Source organism: Megalops cyprinoides, chromosome 13, assembly GCF_013368585.1.
Source record: "Megalops cyprinoides isolate fMegCyp1 chromosome 13, fMegCyp1.pri, whole genome shotgun sequence".
In the NCBI taxonomy this organism is placed as follows: domain Eukaryota; kingdom Metazoa; phylum Chordata; class Actinopteri; order Elopiformes; family Megalopidae; genus Megalops; species Megalops cyprinoides.
The window spans coordinates 325001-341939 of record NC_050595.1 but is presented as its reverse complement, the minus strand read 5'-3'; the positions used below and the strand labels follow the sequence as shown (position 1 = coordinate 341939).

At 49.3% G+C, this 16939-nt stretch overlaps 1 protein-coding gene across 2 annotated transcripts in view; it reads left to right on the top strand.

Moving 5' to 3' along the window:
- The window catches only part of cdh13 (cadherin 13, H-cadherin (heart)), a 248374-nt gene that overhangs the window by 51653 nt on the left and 179782 nt on the right, over positions 1-16939 (top strand). For both annotated transcript variants that reach the window (XM_036543625.1, XM_036543624.1), the window contains exon 2: positions 7863-7980. In XM_036543625.1, coding sequence (XP_036399518.1) covers positions 7863-7980 — 118 coding nt within the window. The remainder of the gene's footprint in view (positions 1-7862; positions 7981-16939) is intronic.

Genomic DNA, 16939 nt, shown 5'->3' with positions numbered 1-16939 from the left:
GCAGTCATAGCTAGAACAGGGTGCAATTGCATTTGTGAAAAGAAAATGGCTTAAATCTTAAATTGTTAGCTAACCAGCTAACTAAACGGAAAGCAGTTAGAGTAGGCAATTACAGGCTACATTGCTGTATTTTTGAATGGTCACCATGGAGACCAGCCACAGTAAAGCAGTAAAGCTTCTCAGACCCCCACTGCTGCATGCAGGGGACGGACGACAGCTCTGCCGTCACAGCAACAGCGGCTGCTGGACGCAGAACACGAATATCCGTCTGCTCTGTACGGATGCAGCGCTGTGCAGCTCCACACCGGCTGTAAACACATACAGCAATGAGACCGTACTTCTTCAGTGTAAAGAAGAAGATGCGTGCAGCTGAAGGGGGCTCAGAGGAGACAGCCTGCTGGATCAGGGGCTGCGTTCCAGTGCACTTCACTTGGTCACATGGTCAGGAGTGTCCCAGTCTGCAAAAAGATCATTCCCCCGCCTCAGCTGCTCTCTCTGAGGGAGGCACAGGCTTGGTGTGGCATCCCAGGGTGCCTGTGTTTACACAGACCGAATTTTACCAGAGTTGCATCCAGCCTCAGGGACCCTATTTCAGTTCATTTTACCACAACTGGGTTTCAGTTTTACTGTGAGTTTTACAATGTGCATGGTAGCTGTCTACAAAGTTGAATTTATTTTAAACAGCTAAACCTATCAGATTGACAGGTAACTATAATTTCTTTCAGTCTTATGAACTCTGACTGGACGGCCTCAGTTTTCCAGCTTTCCGCAGAGACCTTATTAGTGCTGAAGGACCGCACCCTTCTGCCGCAGCCCTGTATCAGCCTTTGCAAACTCAATCTCAGTGCACTCCTCACCAATCTTACAAATAACACTGAGGGACAGAGGTAACATTTTCTAAGAAATATACAATCAAAAAAATAAGCCAAATCATAATGAAAAATGGGTTTGACATGAACTGTGTGATGCAGAGGTGTGAGGTGTGGGGCCACTCTGTCATCATAAATGCAGAAATGGGACGTGCCTCAAACAGAAATGCTACATGCACAAATTCACACATGCAGAGAAAAACACCCAAAGTTGCATGCAGTTTTCATAGACAAAAAGTAAACAAAAGGAGCATTTCTGGATGCACATTACAGGCGTGTCCTGAAGTAATCAGCTGAAGTGGTGTCCCTGAGAATTAAGAATGTGTTGCAGTTATTTGTGGATATGGTTAAATGTTCTGCTCAGCAGGTGGCCAGGCCGGGCGTGGCAGCTCAGGGGTCGGAGAGGTGGCCAGGCCGGGCGTGGGAGCTCAGGGGTCGGAGAGGTGGCCAGGTCGGGCGTGGGAGCTCAGGGGTCGGAGAGGTGGCCAGGTCGGGCGTGGGAGCTCAGGGGTCGGAGAGGTGGCCAGGTCAGGCGTGGGAGCTCAGGGGTCAGAGAGGTGGCCAGGTCAGGCGTGGGAGCTCAGGGGTCAGAGAGGTGGCCAGTTCCATGGCAGTGCGGTCTGTACTGAGCATGCTCAGAGACACGAGTGGGATAAAGTGAAGAAAAAGGGCTAGAGTTTCTTTCAGGTTTTGGAAATGTAGATGTGAGACTACTTATGTGAGCATTTGCCATGGTTTGTATTTTAGCTTTGGTATTGTATGTATGCGTGTGTGCGTGCCTGTGTGCGTGCATGTGTATGTGCGTGCGTGCATGCAGACTACACTGTACCTTCAACACAGGCCATCTGTCACAACCCAAATGCAATCTCACGCCTCTGACTTCCCTGAGCCCCTATGTCTTTTAAAGACCCTGAAAGATCCTGCACCCAGAATGCCTCAGATCCACAGAGTTATAATGAATGTGTTGTACTTGTTCTTGGAACATGATTGTAGAAAAGGGCCACATGTTTCTGTCTCTGTCTTTGTCTTAGTCTTTGTTTGCGCACCACCCCCACCTCTCACAGGCACTTGTTTACAACTCAGTTGAAACCTGGCCAAACCGGTCCTGCTGCTCCCCTTATCAGCAGGACCCCCACCGGTAACTCGAGGCACAGGCGCACCCCCAAGGACGGCCCCCAGGTCACCATTTGCCCTCGGACCTGCCCGTATCCTTTGGCCACCAATCAGGGCCTCAATAGGGCCGGGGATACGGGACAAGATAAAGGTGGTAGTGACCTCCCCCACCTCAGTACCACAACAATATCTGGGAGGTGAAGAACTGGGGAGACCAAGCCTTTGGGGACCAAACATTGTGCTGTTGTTGTGTGCGTCTGTGCCAAAGGAACCACACACACCCATACCCCACAAACCCTCGCATCCATCCATTCAAAATCCCCAATAAACACCTGAACCCGGAACCTGACTCCTGTGTCCTGACCGACACCCCACTGTGATAGCAAACAAGCCTGAACCTAGTACGGGTGAAACTGCCCCCTCAGTTTCAGTGGTCCTTCGAGCCGGATTGGTGCTGTTGCAGTGGAAATGTCAGGCACACCGGGTTCAGCTCCTCCATCCGCAAGCCGCTCTTGCCGTGAGACCCGTCGCCCGGTCCACCACGAGAGCTACGAGGTCCAGTATGTGGGGAAGAGCACCCACAGACCTGCGGACGTCCACGCCAGTGAGCAGGAGGGACAGGCCGAGATGACCCCCCTCAGGATGCCAGAGAGGAGTTCCTCAGTCCAGCAGAGCCCATCGTCCACGACCCCACAGAGTCGTGATAAAGTGGTGCAACAGCTCCTGGACACCATGAGGCAGCAGAGTGAGCTCGTGGGGGACACAGTGAGGCGACAGAGCGAGCTCATGGAGCGCATGCTGCAGCGCTCTGCCACCTCCACTCCCTTCAGCGCCAGGTCCTCACGCCGGAGCTCAAGGCAGCCATCACCCCAGACGGCTCGCACCCAGCCTGTGCAGCCAGGACCTCACCTAGCCCTTGTCCAGGAGCTGACAGATCACCTCCATCGGATGCAGCTGCCATCATCGCCCCCGACGCCGCCGCCAGTCAGCCGCTCCTCGGCGTCCATCTCCAGTGCCCTGTACCACCTGCCACCGGGGCAGGAGGGCACCCTGACAGACAGTGCCACGCCCAGCCAAGTGTTGCCACGGCAACCAGCCCCTCCACAGCAGCATCCCCTGCTGCCACTGCAGGTGCACCCAACCCACCAGGGGGAGCACCCACAGGGCCAGCTCCCTCAGCTGCCCTGCAGCCTGTCTCAGCCTCAGCTGAGTTTTCCCCCGGCCATGCAGGCTGTAACGGCAGACCAGAACCCAGTCCTCCTGCAGCCCACTCGGTATCTGCCGCAGGGACCAGTAATGGGCGTGCCCTCATACCTGACGCCCTACCCACAACCGGTTGCCACCCTGCCCTGCCACTGGCCAACGCAGCACCCGGGAGCAGTGATGACGTCTCCACCACAGACAGCAGGAACAGCGCCCCCTGCTGTGCGAAGACGGTCCTACAGGAGGGTGGAAGGTCCGACCTTCCCAGACCTGACCAAGGAGGATGAGACCGAGTACACCATGCTCCGGATGGCCCTTGACAACCTGCTCGATCCAGAAGAGACCGAGCAGTACAAGTACCACATCCTCCTGGACCACCTGAAGGTCGACCAGGCCCGGAGGCTGGCACTCGCCTTCTCCAAGGCCCCAGACCCCTTCACGAGAGCAGTGAAGGCGCTGGATGACCGATACGGGCAACCACGCCAGCTGGCATCCCGGGAGATTAAGGCTATCATGGCCTTACCTCCAATCCGGCCAGGGGATGGGCAGGCCTTTGACAACTTCGCCCTCCGCATCCACGCCCTGTTGGGACTCCTTCAGACTATGGGGGGGCAGGGCCAAGCTGAGCTAGCCTGCGGCTCGCACGTGGAGCGCCTCCTGGAGAAGCTCCCCTCTGAGCAGTTCAGCAGGTTCAAAAGGTACATCAGCCGACTCAGGCCCGAGTCCAGGATGTACACCCTGCTGGACTTTGCAACCTGGCTCCAGCTAGAGGCCCAGTGCCAGCCAAGGAGAGAGCGCCCCCCAGCTGGACAGAAGGAGCAGTGGCCTGCACCAGAGCCCACCAGGCGAGGGCCAACATCCTGCACGGAACCAACCAGGCCACCAGCACCGCAGCCCCGAAGTCATCCCCAGCAGCGCCACCTGCTGGGAACCTCAGGGGGAGGAAAGACGCATACTGCCCGTACTGCGACAACGCCGAGCACTACCTCAGTCAGTGCACCGCCTTCCAGCGGCTCTCCAGTGACAAGAAGGTGGCCTGGATCAAAGAGAACCAGAGGTGCTGGCGGTGTGCTCGCGCTCATCAGGCGGCGCAGTGCACCCTGAAGCGGCCCTGCAGTACCTGCAACGGCAAGCACCTGCAGGTACTGCACGAAGTGAATGAGAGGTACGGGGAGAGGACACGCCCAGCCGTCCAGACTCTGTACCTGGACCGGCCGAGTGGCCACAGCCCTGTGATGCTCAAAGTCATCCCAGTCTCCCTGCATCACAAGGGCTGGTCCACAGAGACCTACGCGGTACTGGACGATGGTTCTGAGCGGACAATCCTCCTCCCAGCCGCAGCCAAACAGCTCCACCTGCAAGGCAAAACTGAGGATCTGGCCCTCCGCACCATTCGGCATGAGGCCAATATCCTCCACGGGGCGGCCGTGTCATTCCAGATCTCCCCTGCATCCGGACCAAAGAGGACCTACTGTATACGGAATGCCTTCACCGCTGACCACCTGGCCTTGTCAGAGCATTCCTATCCAGTGGCAAAGCTGCAGAAGAGGTATGCACACCTCAGAGGCCTCCCGCTACAGTTCCTCAACCAGGTGCGCCCACTCCTGCTGATCGGGGCGGATTACACCCACCTGATCACCCCCATCGAGCCAGTGCGTCTGGGCCCACCAGGGGGCCCAGCAGCAATCAAGACCCGGTTGGGCTGGACACTCCAAGGGCCAGCACAGCGGCTTCAGCGCCGCACCTCTCCCCCCAAATGTCTGCTGACCTCAGTCAGCAAACCCAGAGAGGACACCACCCGCAGCAAGCCCCGGTTGGGGTTAGCTGAACCCAGCCAACGGGGCCAGCATGCTGCATTCCCCCACCAAAGAGCAAATAAGGGACCCGCGAGACCAAGTGGAGCAGAAGTGGAGGATGCTGCAAAGCGGCAGGAACCCAGCTTCTGTGGGCTAGTGGCAGAGAACACAAGCCCCTCCCTCTTAGAAGGCAGCCCAGTCAGTGGCTCCCAAGAGCTACCGGAAGGGACTGCACCGTCCCTTTACGGGGCGGCTGATCAGGCCAGTGAGCCCTCAGCCACCAAGCACCCAAAGACAGAGGCCCAGCTCCTCAAGAGAGCTCAACGAGGCAGCTTTCAGGAAGAGCCCACTGGTTTGGAAGCAGGCAAGCCAGTGCCCTTCAGCAGCCACCTGATGACCCTGTCGCCCAGGTCGAGTGGCTTCAGCTCGGTACGTAAGTCCTGGACTCTGCGAGGAAGGGGGTCCAGTCGACGGCACCAACACAGCAGTGTGAAATGGAAGCGATGGCGAACTAAGCCTGCGGTCCCGAAGGAGACGGACCTCCCCCCTGCTCGCCTGCAAACCTCCAACTCCACCAACATGGCCTACCCTCCACCGTGTGAGAGGCCGTGTTGTCGCCGGTGGAGCTGGCAGAGATGGATTGGTTCGGACTGCAAAGGTACAGGTCGAGGACCGGACCTACACCCGCCCAGTTGCTCGGTTGGTTGTGCTCCCAGCCATACCCGATGACACAACCGAGCACCCTTCGAAAGTATGACGTGGCCCTTTGTAATGAGCAAATTTCCACAAGAAATTTGGGGGCGGCTGTAGAAAAGGGCCACATGTTTCTGTCTCTGTCTTTGTCTTAGTCTTTGTTTGCGCACCACCCCCACCTCTCACAGGCACTTGTTTACAACTCAGTTGAAACCTGGCCAAACCGGTCCTGCTGCTCCCCTTATCAGCAGGACCCCCACCGGTAACTCGAGGCACAGGCGCACCCCCAAGGACGGCCCCCAGGTCACCATTTGCCCTCGGACCTGCCCGTATCCTTTGGCCACCAATCAGGGCCTCAATAGGGCCGGGGATACGGGACAAGATAAAGGTGGTAGTGACCTCCCCCACCTCAGTACCACAACAATATCTGGGAGGTGAAGAACTGGGGAGACCAAGCCTTTGGGGACCAAACATTGTGCTGTTGTTGTGTGCGTCTGTGCCAAAGGAACCACACACACCCATACCCCACAAACCCTCGCATCCATCCATTCAAAATCCCCAATAAACACCTGAACCCGGAACCTGACTCCTGTGTCCTGACCGACACCCCACTGTGATAGCAAACAAGCCTGAACCTAGTACGGGTGAAACTGCCCCCTCAGTTTCAATGATGTTTGGCCTTTTTAAAGGAAGCAGGGAAATAATGAAATGGGCGTTTACATTTTACATTTTCACTGATCTCCTCCAGGGATTTGTCCCTCTGCAAGAAGTCATTGGACTGTCTGTAGGTGTGTGCATTCAAGACATTGTGATTGGAGGAGACAAGGCTGTAGGCATGTGCATTTCAGATGTGATTGGAGGGGACGAGGTTGTAGGTGTGCAGGTTCAGGGTGTTGTGATTGGATGTGATTGGACCAGCCATGAAGACACTGTGGCCCTCCAGGACCAGGAGAAGTTGTCTTCTCGGTACCTGGCACATTTTTCAGGACAATGCTGGTGGTGGTGCATGAAGATACCGAAGCTCTAGAAAAGGTTCAAAGAAGGGCAACTAAATTAGTTCCTGGTATGAAATACAAAAGCTACGAGGAAAGACTCAAGCTACTTAACCTATTTAGACTAAGTGAGAGGAGGCTTAGGGGTGATTTAATTGAGATATTTAAATTTATAAAAGGAATCAATAAGGTTAACTATAATAGATTCTTTAGGGTGAGTTCAGTCTGTAAAACAAGAGGACATAAATGGAAACTAGTTAAGAGTAAGTTCCGCACTGATATAAGTAAATATTATTTTACACAAAGAGTTATCAATTCATGGAATAGGTTGCCAGGTCATGTAGTTGAGGCAGAGACCCTTGCTGTGTTCAAGTCTAGACTTGATGCAGTTTTGGATACTCTTTAATTAAGAAATGGCGAGCTTAGTTGGGCCGAATGGCCTGTTCTCGTCATCATATGTTCTTATGTTATGTTCTAACAGAAGGAGCATTTATGTAGAACTGTGACACAGAAGTCAATTAAACAAGACTAGGGATTGTGTTGAACTGTGGGATCCATAGGTTAACAGGTTTCTCAGGTTTGTGTTCAGAACATAACACAGAAAGTTAAGATGGAAACAGTGTGCAGAGGGTATTTTACAGCCAGTTAAAACATTTATTATTTATTATAAATAATAAATGACATATGGATATCTGTCTCACACTTGTGCTGGCCCAGGCTTCGTAAGATGAGTGTCACGGCTTTGGAATGATGTTATACACAATGAAACTGTTCCTACATTCAAAACTTAGCTGAAGACACACATTTATGTAGCATTGACTGTACAACATTGCAGTGTGCCTTTATAATGCTTTTAATATCTCATGTTTATGGTTTTCTCTGTAATTGTGAATGTGAATTATTGTGTGTTTTTTTATGTTTGTAATATTTATAAATTCCAAACTACATCTTGGAAAATAAATAATTACTTTTATTGTTCTGCTTAAATAACTGCACTGCTGAAGGACACTGAAGTGTGTATGTCTGTGTGCTGGAGTTCCCACTGCAGTACGTCTGGCATCAGCCTCCAGCAGCCCTGCTGGCCTGAAGGGGGCGCTGTGTCTGTGGGCATGCAGTATGTTACAGACAGCTTTAAAAGCTCTCACAGCGATGCCATGAGTCTGAGGCAGCGTTTAACCCTTTGCTGTCCTGTTCAGGTGGTCCGAACCGGAGCCCAGGAAGACACGGACACGGCCTGCATACCTGGCTTCCAGGTGAAGGAGTACCAGGTGCAGTATGACGGAGGGTTCCGGAAGGAGGAGCCTCTTCTGAAAGGTGAGTGGAGGGCAGGGTAAATATGGATAGCTGATGGGTCAGAAACAGGTCTGAGAGTCCACAATGTGTGCACACACACACACACACACACACAGGTCCTGTGCAGGGTGTAGGTCTTCCTCCTCCTGGTCTCTTGTGAGTGGTGATTAGGTGATTATGTGTGTCTGTTTGAGCTGCATATTCATTAGAATTCATGCAAATTTGTTTCTATTAAAAACGGGAAAGGAAAACCCAGGGCCCAAAGACAACAATAACAAAATGTTCTGCCGCTTATGAATTATTCCTCTTGATTGTCTGATGTTTACAAAAGCTTCCTAAGTGATCTTCACAGCGATCCTCGCTGTTATCTAGGCTTTGTCTGAAAACTTCCTGCCGGTGAGCCTTCTGAGGGCTGAAGGTGACCTCAGAGCTCCACCCACAGTCTGCTGTCCATGCAATCCTCTATGTCATCTGTGTGTGTGTGTGTGTGTGTGTGTGTGTGTGTGTGTGTGTGGGGGTGGGGGGGGGGGGGGGTAGTCTCTTTACTGCAGAACTGCCTCTAATCCTCTCTGATCTGATCTGGGATGATTTGAGAGCTTTAGGAGCTGAAGCTGTGCTGCACAGGGGGTCTAAGGGGATCAGCTTCCTCTGTAGTGTCATACCGGACTGTAGTGGATTTGGGAAGTGAAGTTCAACATGGCCTGACTCTTCCGCTCACAAATGTAGTGGTAGTTCCTCTCTGCTGGAGTCACAAGTGTGTCTGTGTGCACTGACTCTCAGAGGCTTAATGGAGTCAGAGTCAGAGTCATGGCCAGGTGTGTTTGTTTACAGGTTTACAGAGTGGCAGAGGAGGACAGGTGTTGGCAGGTGTGGTGTCCATGGTGAAAGTGTTAGTTGTATGGCTCATTGAAGATGTTGCCCTGGTGTGGTTGTATGTACAGCTTGGTTAAGACTCTGCCCTGGTATGGCTTTATGGAAGTCTTGGCTGTGGGCAGTGTGTCAGTACCAAGGCTAGCCTTAATGATGAAGCGGTTTGTGGGCTTCTGGCCTCCTGAGTGAGTCTGGGGACAGTGTGAGCCTCAGATCCCATTCTGCATGGTGTCAGAGCCTGGGGCTGCAACTCACAGCCCCCTGCTGCTCAGGGATCAACACTAATGTCTGCCATTTCTCCTCTGAGATCTACAGTAATGTCTGCTGTCTGCACATAGAAGAGAGAAAGATTTCTTTTTTATGTCTGTATGTTGTATGTGTGTGTGTAGAGTAGAAGAATAGAATATAACTTTATTTTTCCTGTTGTAACTTTGTTTGAGTGTGTACACGTACACGTGTGTGTGTGCGAGATATTGTGTGTGAGTATGTGTGTGTGTGTGAGTGAGTGAGAGAGATATGTGTGTGCGCATGTGTGTGTGTGTGTGTGTGTGTGTGTGCACGCAGTGGTAATGGCACTGCTGGGTGTGTGAGGGGGTGTTTGGTTGAGTGGTTGAGTGGTTGCAGTTTGGTGGCTGCAGACTGAGCCTCTCTGTATGGATGACTGGCTGCTCAGATGAGAAAAGACCAGGGAAAATCTCAGAGTCGCAGGAAACGGCCAGAGCGACTGGGATACTGCTATTGCACAGTCTCTCTCCACCTCAATACACACACACGCGCGCGCACACACACACACACAGTCTCTCTCTCACACGCACACAACAGTATGGAGTAGGGCTGCTTGATTTTCAATAAATAATGCGGCACAATAATCGTTTTATGTTGATTATCTCGATTATTCATAATCATTGGAAGCTAAAATCGTAATTGAAAATAAAATTCGATTAATCGCCCAGCCCTAGTATGGAGTGTGTAGAATACTGACACTCCCACACGTCTTATGTTCCTACAGTCTCAGGATAATGAGTGACAGGAGTGTGGCCCAATCAGAGCTCAGGCAGAAAGGGCCAACATATCAGAAGCATATGACCACACCCCACTCAGTGGCAGGAGCCTCAAAGTCACTTCGATTTGAGATAATTCACCTCAAGAGGAATTTTCTACTTTCATATTTTGAAAGGTTGTGAATAAAGAGTGAGAGGGGTATATTAAGAAAGAGACATTCTCATGTGATAAGATTAATAATGAGATCATTTTGTGTCCTCTCCTAAGCTATCTGCTCAATTAACAGCTCTGCCACTGTTGAGAGCTTTTCCATCCTCACACCAATGTCTGTAGATGAGGCTTACTCCACCTTACCACTAGGGGGCACTAGCTCATGAGTTGACAAACTGTCTCCACTTCACGCACATACAGAGGAGTTGTGGAAAGGTTTGTCACCTGTGTGTGAAACTGTGATCATTCACCATTACATGACAATAAAGACTATTGTCATTGCTGGATTTTTTAATGATTTAAATCAAAAATTTAGCAACACAGTCAAGGCTCTTAGACTTGACTTTAATGGGTTAATTGAAGCGGAAAAATTATTTCTGTTTCTCTCCATTCAATTTCACATCTTCATATTTTTGCTTTTATCACGTCAGTTGTTCTACTTCAATGAATAAAATATTCATCATTTTTCTTAGACGGTGAAACAGTGTTGGAACAAAGCAGTCCTTTGCTGTGCATTTTACTGCTTCAGACTTTCATCCAACTGAGCCACCTAGTTTAAAATCATATTCCAGAATGCACAGCTTTCAAACTGGGAAGGAGAGGGGGAGAGAGAGGGAGAGAGAGAAAGGGAGAGGGAGAGAGAAAGAAAGAGGGAGAGGGAAGGAGAGAGAGAGAGAGGGGGGAGGGAGAGAGAGAGAGTGGGAGTGAGAGAAAGGGAGAGGGAGAGAGAGAAGGAGAGGGAGGGAGAAAGGGAGAGAGAGACAGAGAGAGGGAGAGGGAGAGAGAAAGAAAGACGGAGAGGGAGGGAGAGAGAGAAGTGCAGAGAGAGCCTAAGGGACAGTGTGTAGCCTGTGCTGCATTAATATTGACTTTTGTAATGTATTAATGTATATTAATGATAATCATTAATGAATAATACATTTATAATTTACTGTTACATAAATAACAGTACATAATACGTAAATGTTTTTGTGCTACACATAAGGTTAATTATTGTTTGTTATTTATTGATGTAACTTGTATGTACATGTTTTCTTTGACTTTGTTTGGTTGTATTTGGTTGTTTACATTATTGTTCATATTATTCCTTTGGTGACACAGCATTTCTTTGCCCTGCTAAAAAATTGAACTGAATTGAATTGTGAGAGAGAGAAAGAGAGAGAGAGTGAGCAAGGGCCATAGAATGAAAATACAATTAGATTGAACCTCTCACCTGACCACAGTAACTAATAAAAAACTGAAATTTTACAAGGTGCAGACTCAGAAAGCATAGCCTAGCCATTGAGACCCTGAGACACAGACCTGGCAGCCCAGAGAGCACAGCCCAACACAGACAGACCTGGCAGCCCAGAGAGCACAGCCCAACACAGACAGACCTGGCAGCCCAGAGAGCACAGCCCAACACAGACAGACCAGAGAGCACAGCCCAACACAGACAGACCTGGCAGCCCAGAGAGCACAGCCCAACACAGACAGACCAGAGAGCACAGCCCAACACAGACAGACCAGAGAGCACAGCCCAACACAGACAGACCTGGCAGCCCAGAGAGCACAGCCCAACACAGACAGACCTGGCAGCCCAGAGAGCACAGCCAACACAGACAGACCTGGCAGCCCAGAGAGCACAGCCCAACACAGACAGACCTGGCAGCCCAGAGAGCACAGCCAACACAGACAGACCTGGCAGCCCAGAGAGCACAGCCAACACAGGCAGACCTGGCAGCCCAGAGAGCACAGCCCAACACAGACAGACCTGGCAGCTCAGAGAGCACAGGCTAACACAGGCAGACCTGGGAGCCCAGAGAGCACAGCCCAACACAGACAGACCTGGCAGCCCAGAGAGCACAGCCAACACAGGCAGACCTGGCAGCCCAGGTGTTGTGTCCTGTCTTTGCAATGAATACACTGCCTAATCTCTCTAGGAGGCACTGTTCTACAGTTGGTGTCCAGGTAATGACGTCAGGTTAGAGTTCATGCAGCAGTGCTCAAGATGGTTGTCACCAGTTACAATTACAAATACTGAATTGTATAATTTGTATTGGTGTGTTGACTGCTGGTGGCAGCTTTTCAGTGTTAATAGTGTTTGCACCTGTGAGGTGAGGGTCTGACCCCAGGGCCCTGAACCCAGTTCTGCTGTTCTCTCACCGCTGTGAAATACCCTCAGAACTAAGATTAAACAGCCGGAGATTAACATGGGAAAATGCAGTGAAATCAGCCGGGGGTTAATATGGGAAAACGTAGTGAAATCAGCCAGGGGTTAATATGGGAAAACGCAGTGAAATCAGCCAGGGGTTAATATGGGAAAATGCAGTGAAATCAGCCGGGGGTTAATATGGGAAAATGCAGTGAAATCAGCTGGGGGTTAACACAGGGAAATTCAGTGAGATCAGCCGGAGGTTAACACGGGAAAATGCAGTGAAATCAGAGTAACAGAACTAACAGCAGCACACGTTGGGGGTTGAGTAGCTAGGAGTAACCTAAATGAGTAGTAACAGTATGTGACAAAGAGTGGTCTTAGAAGAGAAATGAGTAACAGTGAAATAATAAGAGAATAAGAAGAGTTTTAACACAATAGTTAATCATTGTTTAGTGTATCCACATTGAAGGTTGGTTCAAATGGTATGTTTTGTATGATATACCTGCGAATGAATTTTTACAGGAAAATAAAATTGAGACCTACCATTGCTCCAGGTAGCACTCTTTCATTTGGTATTAAAGTTTAGAGCACAGCCAGGCAGATTTGCTGAGCACCTTTTATTTTGGTAATGACGGAAATGAATTAAACTGAATTTAAAAAAAGTGAAATTGATCCAGCACTCTCTCAGAACACCATGTTAATTCAGCACGAGCCTGGCTTTCAGAGGCCTTATCCTGCTCTGAAATAAATGCAAGGCCTGAAAAACAAAGTTCCGTCACAGAGCCGGCAGCCTGGGGGAAATTAGGATATCAGTTTCAGACGCGCCGGGAGAGGCAGATGGAGCAGCAGGGAGCAGGACTGTCCGTGTTTAAAGCGTCAGACAGCAGGCAGCGGCGTTTGTGTCTGTGGAACAGGACTGCCCCGCGCTGGCTGCAGGAATCGCTCTCCTCTCAGAGCGGCGGCTGCAGTCTCTGTTTCAGCTTCTCTGATTTCAAGTTTTTCTTCAGCCTCCTGTTGGCTGCAGAGTCTCAGCTTAGACAGAAACAGCACTGACTGCCTCTTCACTCACGCGGTGGGGGGGCAGGGTGTGGTGGGGGGTGTGTGTTACAGTGCTGCCACACAAATCATGATAAGCTTCTTTCCCAGTGGAGTTTATACATTCATTCCCCCATTTACCCACAGAGCCTCCTCCCTGCTCCTCTCCTCTCCCCACCTCCCCTCTCCCCACCTCTCCTCTCCCCACCTCTCCTCTCCCCTCCTCTCCTCTCCCCTCCTCCCCTCTCCCTTCCTCTCCCCTCTCCTCTCCCCTCTCCTCTCTTCTCCTCTCCTCCCCTCTCCCCTCCCCTCCTCTCCTCTCCCCTCCCCTCCCCTCCTCTCCTCTCCCCTCCTCCCCTCTCCTCTCCCCTCCCCTCCTCTCCTCTCCTCTCCTCTCCCTTCCTCTCCTCTCCTCTCCTCTCCCCTCCCATCCTCTCCTCCCCTCCTCCCCTCTCCTCTCCCCTCTCCTCTCTTCTCCTCTCCTCCCCTCTCCCCTCCTCCCCTCTCCTCTCCCTTCCTCTCCTCTATGTCTGATTCTTTGCTAGGTAGACAGTAATAAGTTGTTCTGAGCTTCCTCCCCATTGACACCCAACATTGCAACATGTTGTCCTTATGTTACAGTTTCATTCAGAATTAATATTACAAAATATAATCAGTTATTTTGAGTGGGCGATATATGTTGACCTAAATCACAATGCCATTCACAACCAACATCAGAGAGGAGAGTGTGGATCCCAGAGCGCATTATAATACCCAGAGGTTAATCTAATTTTATATTAGCACGCAGTATTACAATCTTTAGTCTCTGAGTTGCTTTTCCATTATAATCCAACATTACAAAAGGAACAGTAAGAGGCTAAGATATTCTGCTGCCTTGGCATCCTGCCATGGTTTTATAAACCAAATTCTGTGCTGAAGCCCCCCCCCCTCTTTATTCAGAGGCTTTATCATCATGCGATTTAAAGAAGGCTTTGATCCAGATTGAAGCCGCTGATGTTGCAGCAGATAAATGGGACAGGCATGTTCCTCTGAGCCCTTTTATTCAGTTTTATAGATGATGCCACAAGCGGGGATTTCTGGCAGTGTGTGTGGGAGTTTGCTATAGTTAAGGTGGGCTCAGTGTGGGCATTGTCTGGGATTGGTGGTTAGTGTCTGTGTAAGACTTGCAGAAAGGGAAGTGCTAGTTTATGTATTGAAGATTCCAAAGGATGGGTTGTGTGTGGATGTGGGTTTTTTCTGTATTGGTATGTATGTGGAGGGTTGTGTGTGGATGTGGGTTTTTTCTGTATTGGTATGTATGTGGAGGGTTGTGTGTGGATGTGGGTTTTTTGGTTTCGGTATGTATGTGGAGGGTTGTGTGTGGATGTGGGTTTTTTGGTTTCGGTATGTATGTGGAGGGTTGTGTGTGGATGTGGGTTTTTTGGTTTTGGTATGTATGTGGAGGGTTTTGCATGGGAGTGGCGGTGTTCGCTTTTTGAAATGATTCCTGTCCAGATCTTGCCACTATCAGTGCTGTAATAGTGTGACTGTAATCGTGCAGGTTGAGTTGCGCTCTGATGCATCATTTTTGGGTTGTTTTTAATTGACTACAAATCAGGCAACACTTGACAAATGGCAGTAATTAGAGCTGAAAGCAGAGCAGCCCGTGTGTGTTTCCCTCAGAGAAGAGGCAGGCGGACAGGGATGGATCAATCTGAAATCAGGGGTTAGAAACAGTGAACACATTCCTTCAGATTCTCACTCTCTGCTGAGGAGTGTTACTGTGTGTTTATGTGTCAGTGTGTATTTCTCTTTGTAAGTGCAGTGTGTACTTTTGTGGATTCTGTATGTTTGTGTACGTTTGTGTATCTGCATGTATACGTTAGTCTGTATTTTAGTCTTTAAATTTAAGGACCCTTTCATCCAGTTACTGACATCTAGCTGGTGACAGTAGAGATTCCTGCAATGTGATTCATCCACAGACGCATGGTCAGTTCTGTGACAGTAGAGATTCCTGCCATGTGATTTATCCACAGACGCGCAGTCAGTTCTGTGATGCCACACCAGCATGGGGAGAAAGAGCGAGACTGAAGACTTTCACCTACATTGTAATAAATTCCAATTTGGGGAAAAATACTTTGAATGTTTTGACTCATCCCTCCCCACATGCAAGAAATGAGATGATGAAGAGAAATTAAATTTCTTTTTGGTTAGGAAATCATGGAACAAAATATGTGTCTGAGTGGCACTGCCTGAGGCTTGGCAACGCTGTACACCTGTGCGGTCATGATAATAACGTGTATTTGTGGGAGCAGCAGTGTGGTGTAATGGTAAAGAGCAGGGTTCAGAAACGAAAGCTTGCTGGTTTGATTCTCCCTTGGGGCACTACTCTTGAACATTTGGGTAAGGTACTTAACCTACAATTGCCCCCATAAATGTCCATATTTGTATCTGTATAAATTGATAACATGTAAAATTGTAACCAGTGTAAGTCACTCTAGATAGGAGAATCTGCTAAATGACAATAATGTCATATAATAAGGGAGGGAAAAGAAGTCTTGACACAGGGGCTTGGGGAGTGGGGTGTTTCAGGGCTGCAGTCAGAGTCAAACACTATTATAAATGAATGAAGGTAGTGGTGACACTGGAATAATCTTCAGCTTCAGGCCTCAGTCTCTCTATCAGAGACAAACAATTCAGTGCAGATGATGATACATTCTGTGCAGGGGTTGCATTGCAACCTGGATCTATTAGAAGATAATAATGATAATAATAATAATAATAATAATCTGCTTTCTGCTTTGCTGTGGAAAACACTGCACTGGGACACACACTGAGTTAGGATTACCTCCGAGTGAAAATCACTGCACCAGGCGGCTTCGGTCTGGCAGTCAGTGCATGAAAAGAAAAATCCCACAGAGCTGTCTATGCAATCAAAAATATTCTATAAAAATATTCCCTTTAGAATTGGGTCTAAAATTATTGATAGTGTCATCCAGTCTTATTCAGCTCCAGTATCTCCTTCAGAGCTGAATTGGGTAGATAACCATTTTTAACAAAATCCTGAAAAGGACACTAAATAATGAAACATCCAAGTGAAATACAACAAACTTTGCAACAGAAGGATTTTCTGACACCCAAGAATTCAGCCCAGAAAAGTGTCCTATCAGTCGGCTGGCCCTGAACCTCACTACACTCACCCGCACAAACAAACAAATGAAACAAATGTATGGTCAGTACCTCTTTTCAGCTGCCCATTACAGCTAACCAAATTATAAAGCAAATAAAAACATCTTATCTGGAATATCAGAAAAGGAAACCAGATTCCCAGATTAACTTCATTTCTATCGGACCCTAAGAAGGGAAGAGATACAGAATATTTCTGCACTGTCAGAGACAGCACAGGGACAGATCCTGATCGAGGCTGGGAAGGGCCAGCAGCTGTCCTGGTGGCACAGCCTTCGTCCTGCCGTCGCCTGAGGGAGCAGCAGGAGCCTCCTCACAAACAGCACCTCAGTGATTATGCATACTGCATATTTTATTTTCTGTATTCTTCATATCTATCATATAGAATTTATTAGTGTAACTATGTTAAGACCTACAGTGTTGAATCTTTATATGCATTTTATTGATGTAGTTATTTTTCAATGCATTTTTTTTGTATTTGTATTATGTGAAATGCTCTGATAATATTTGCAAAATGTATTTCGTGCCAGTAAAGAAAACTGAAAGTGAGCTGAGAGGGGG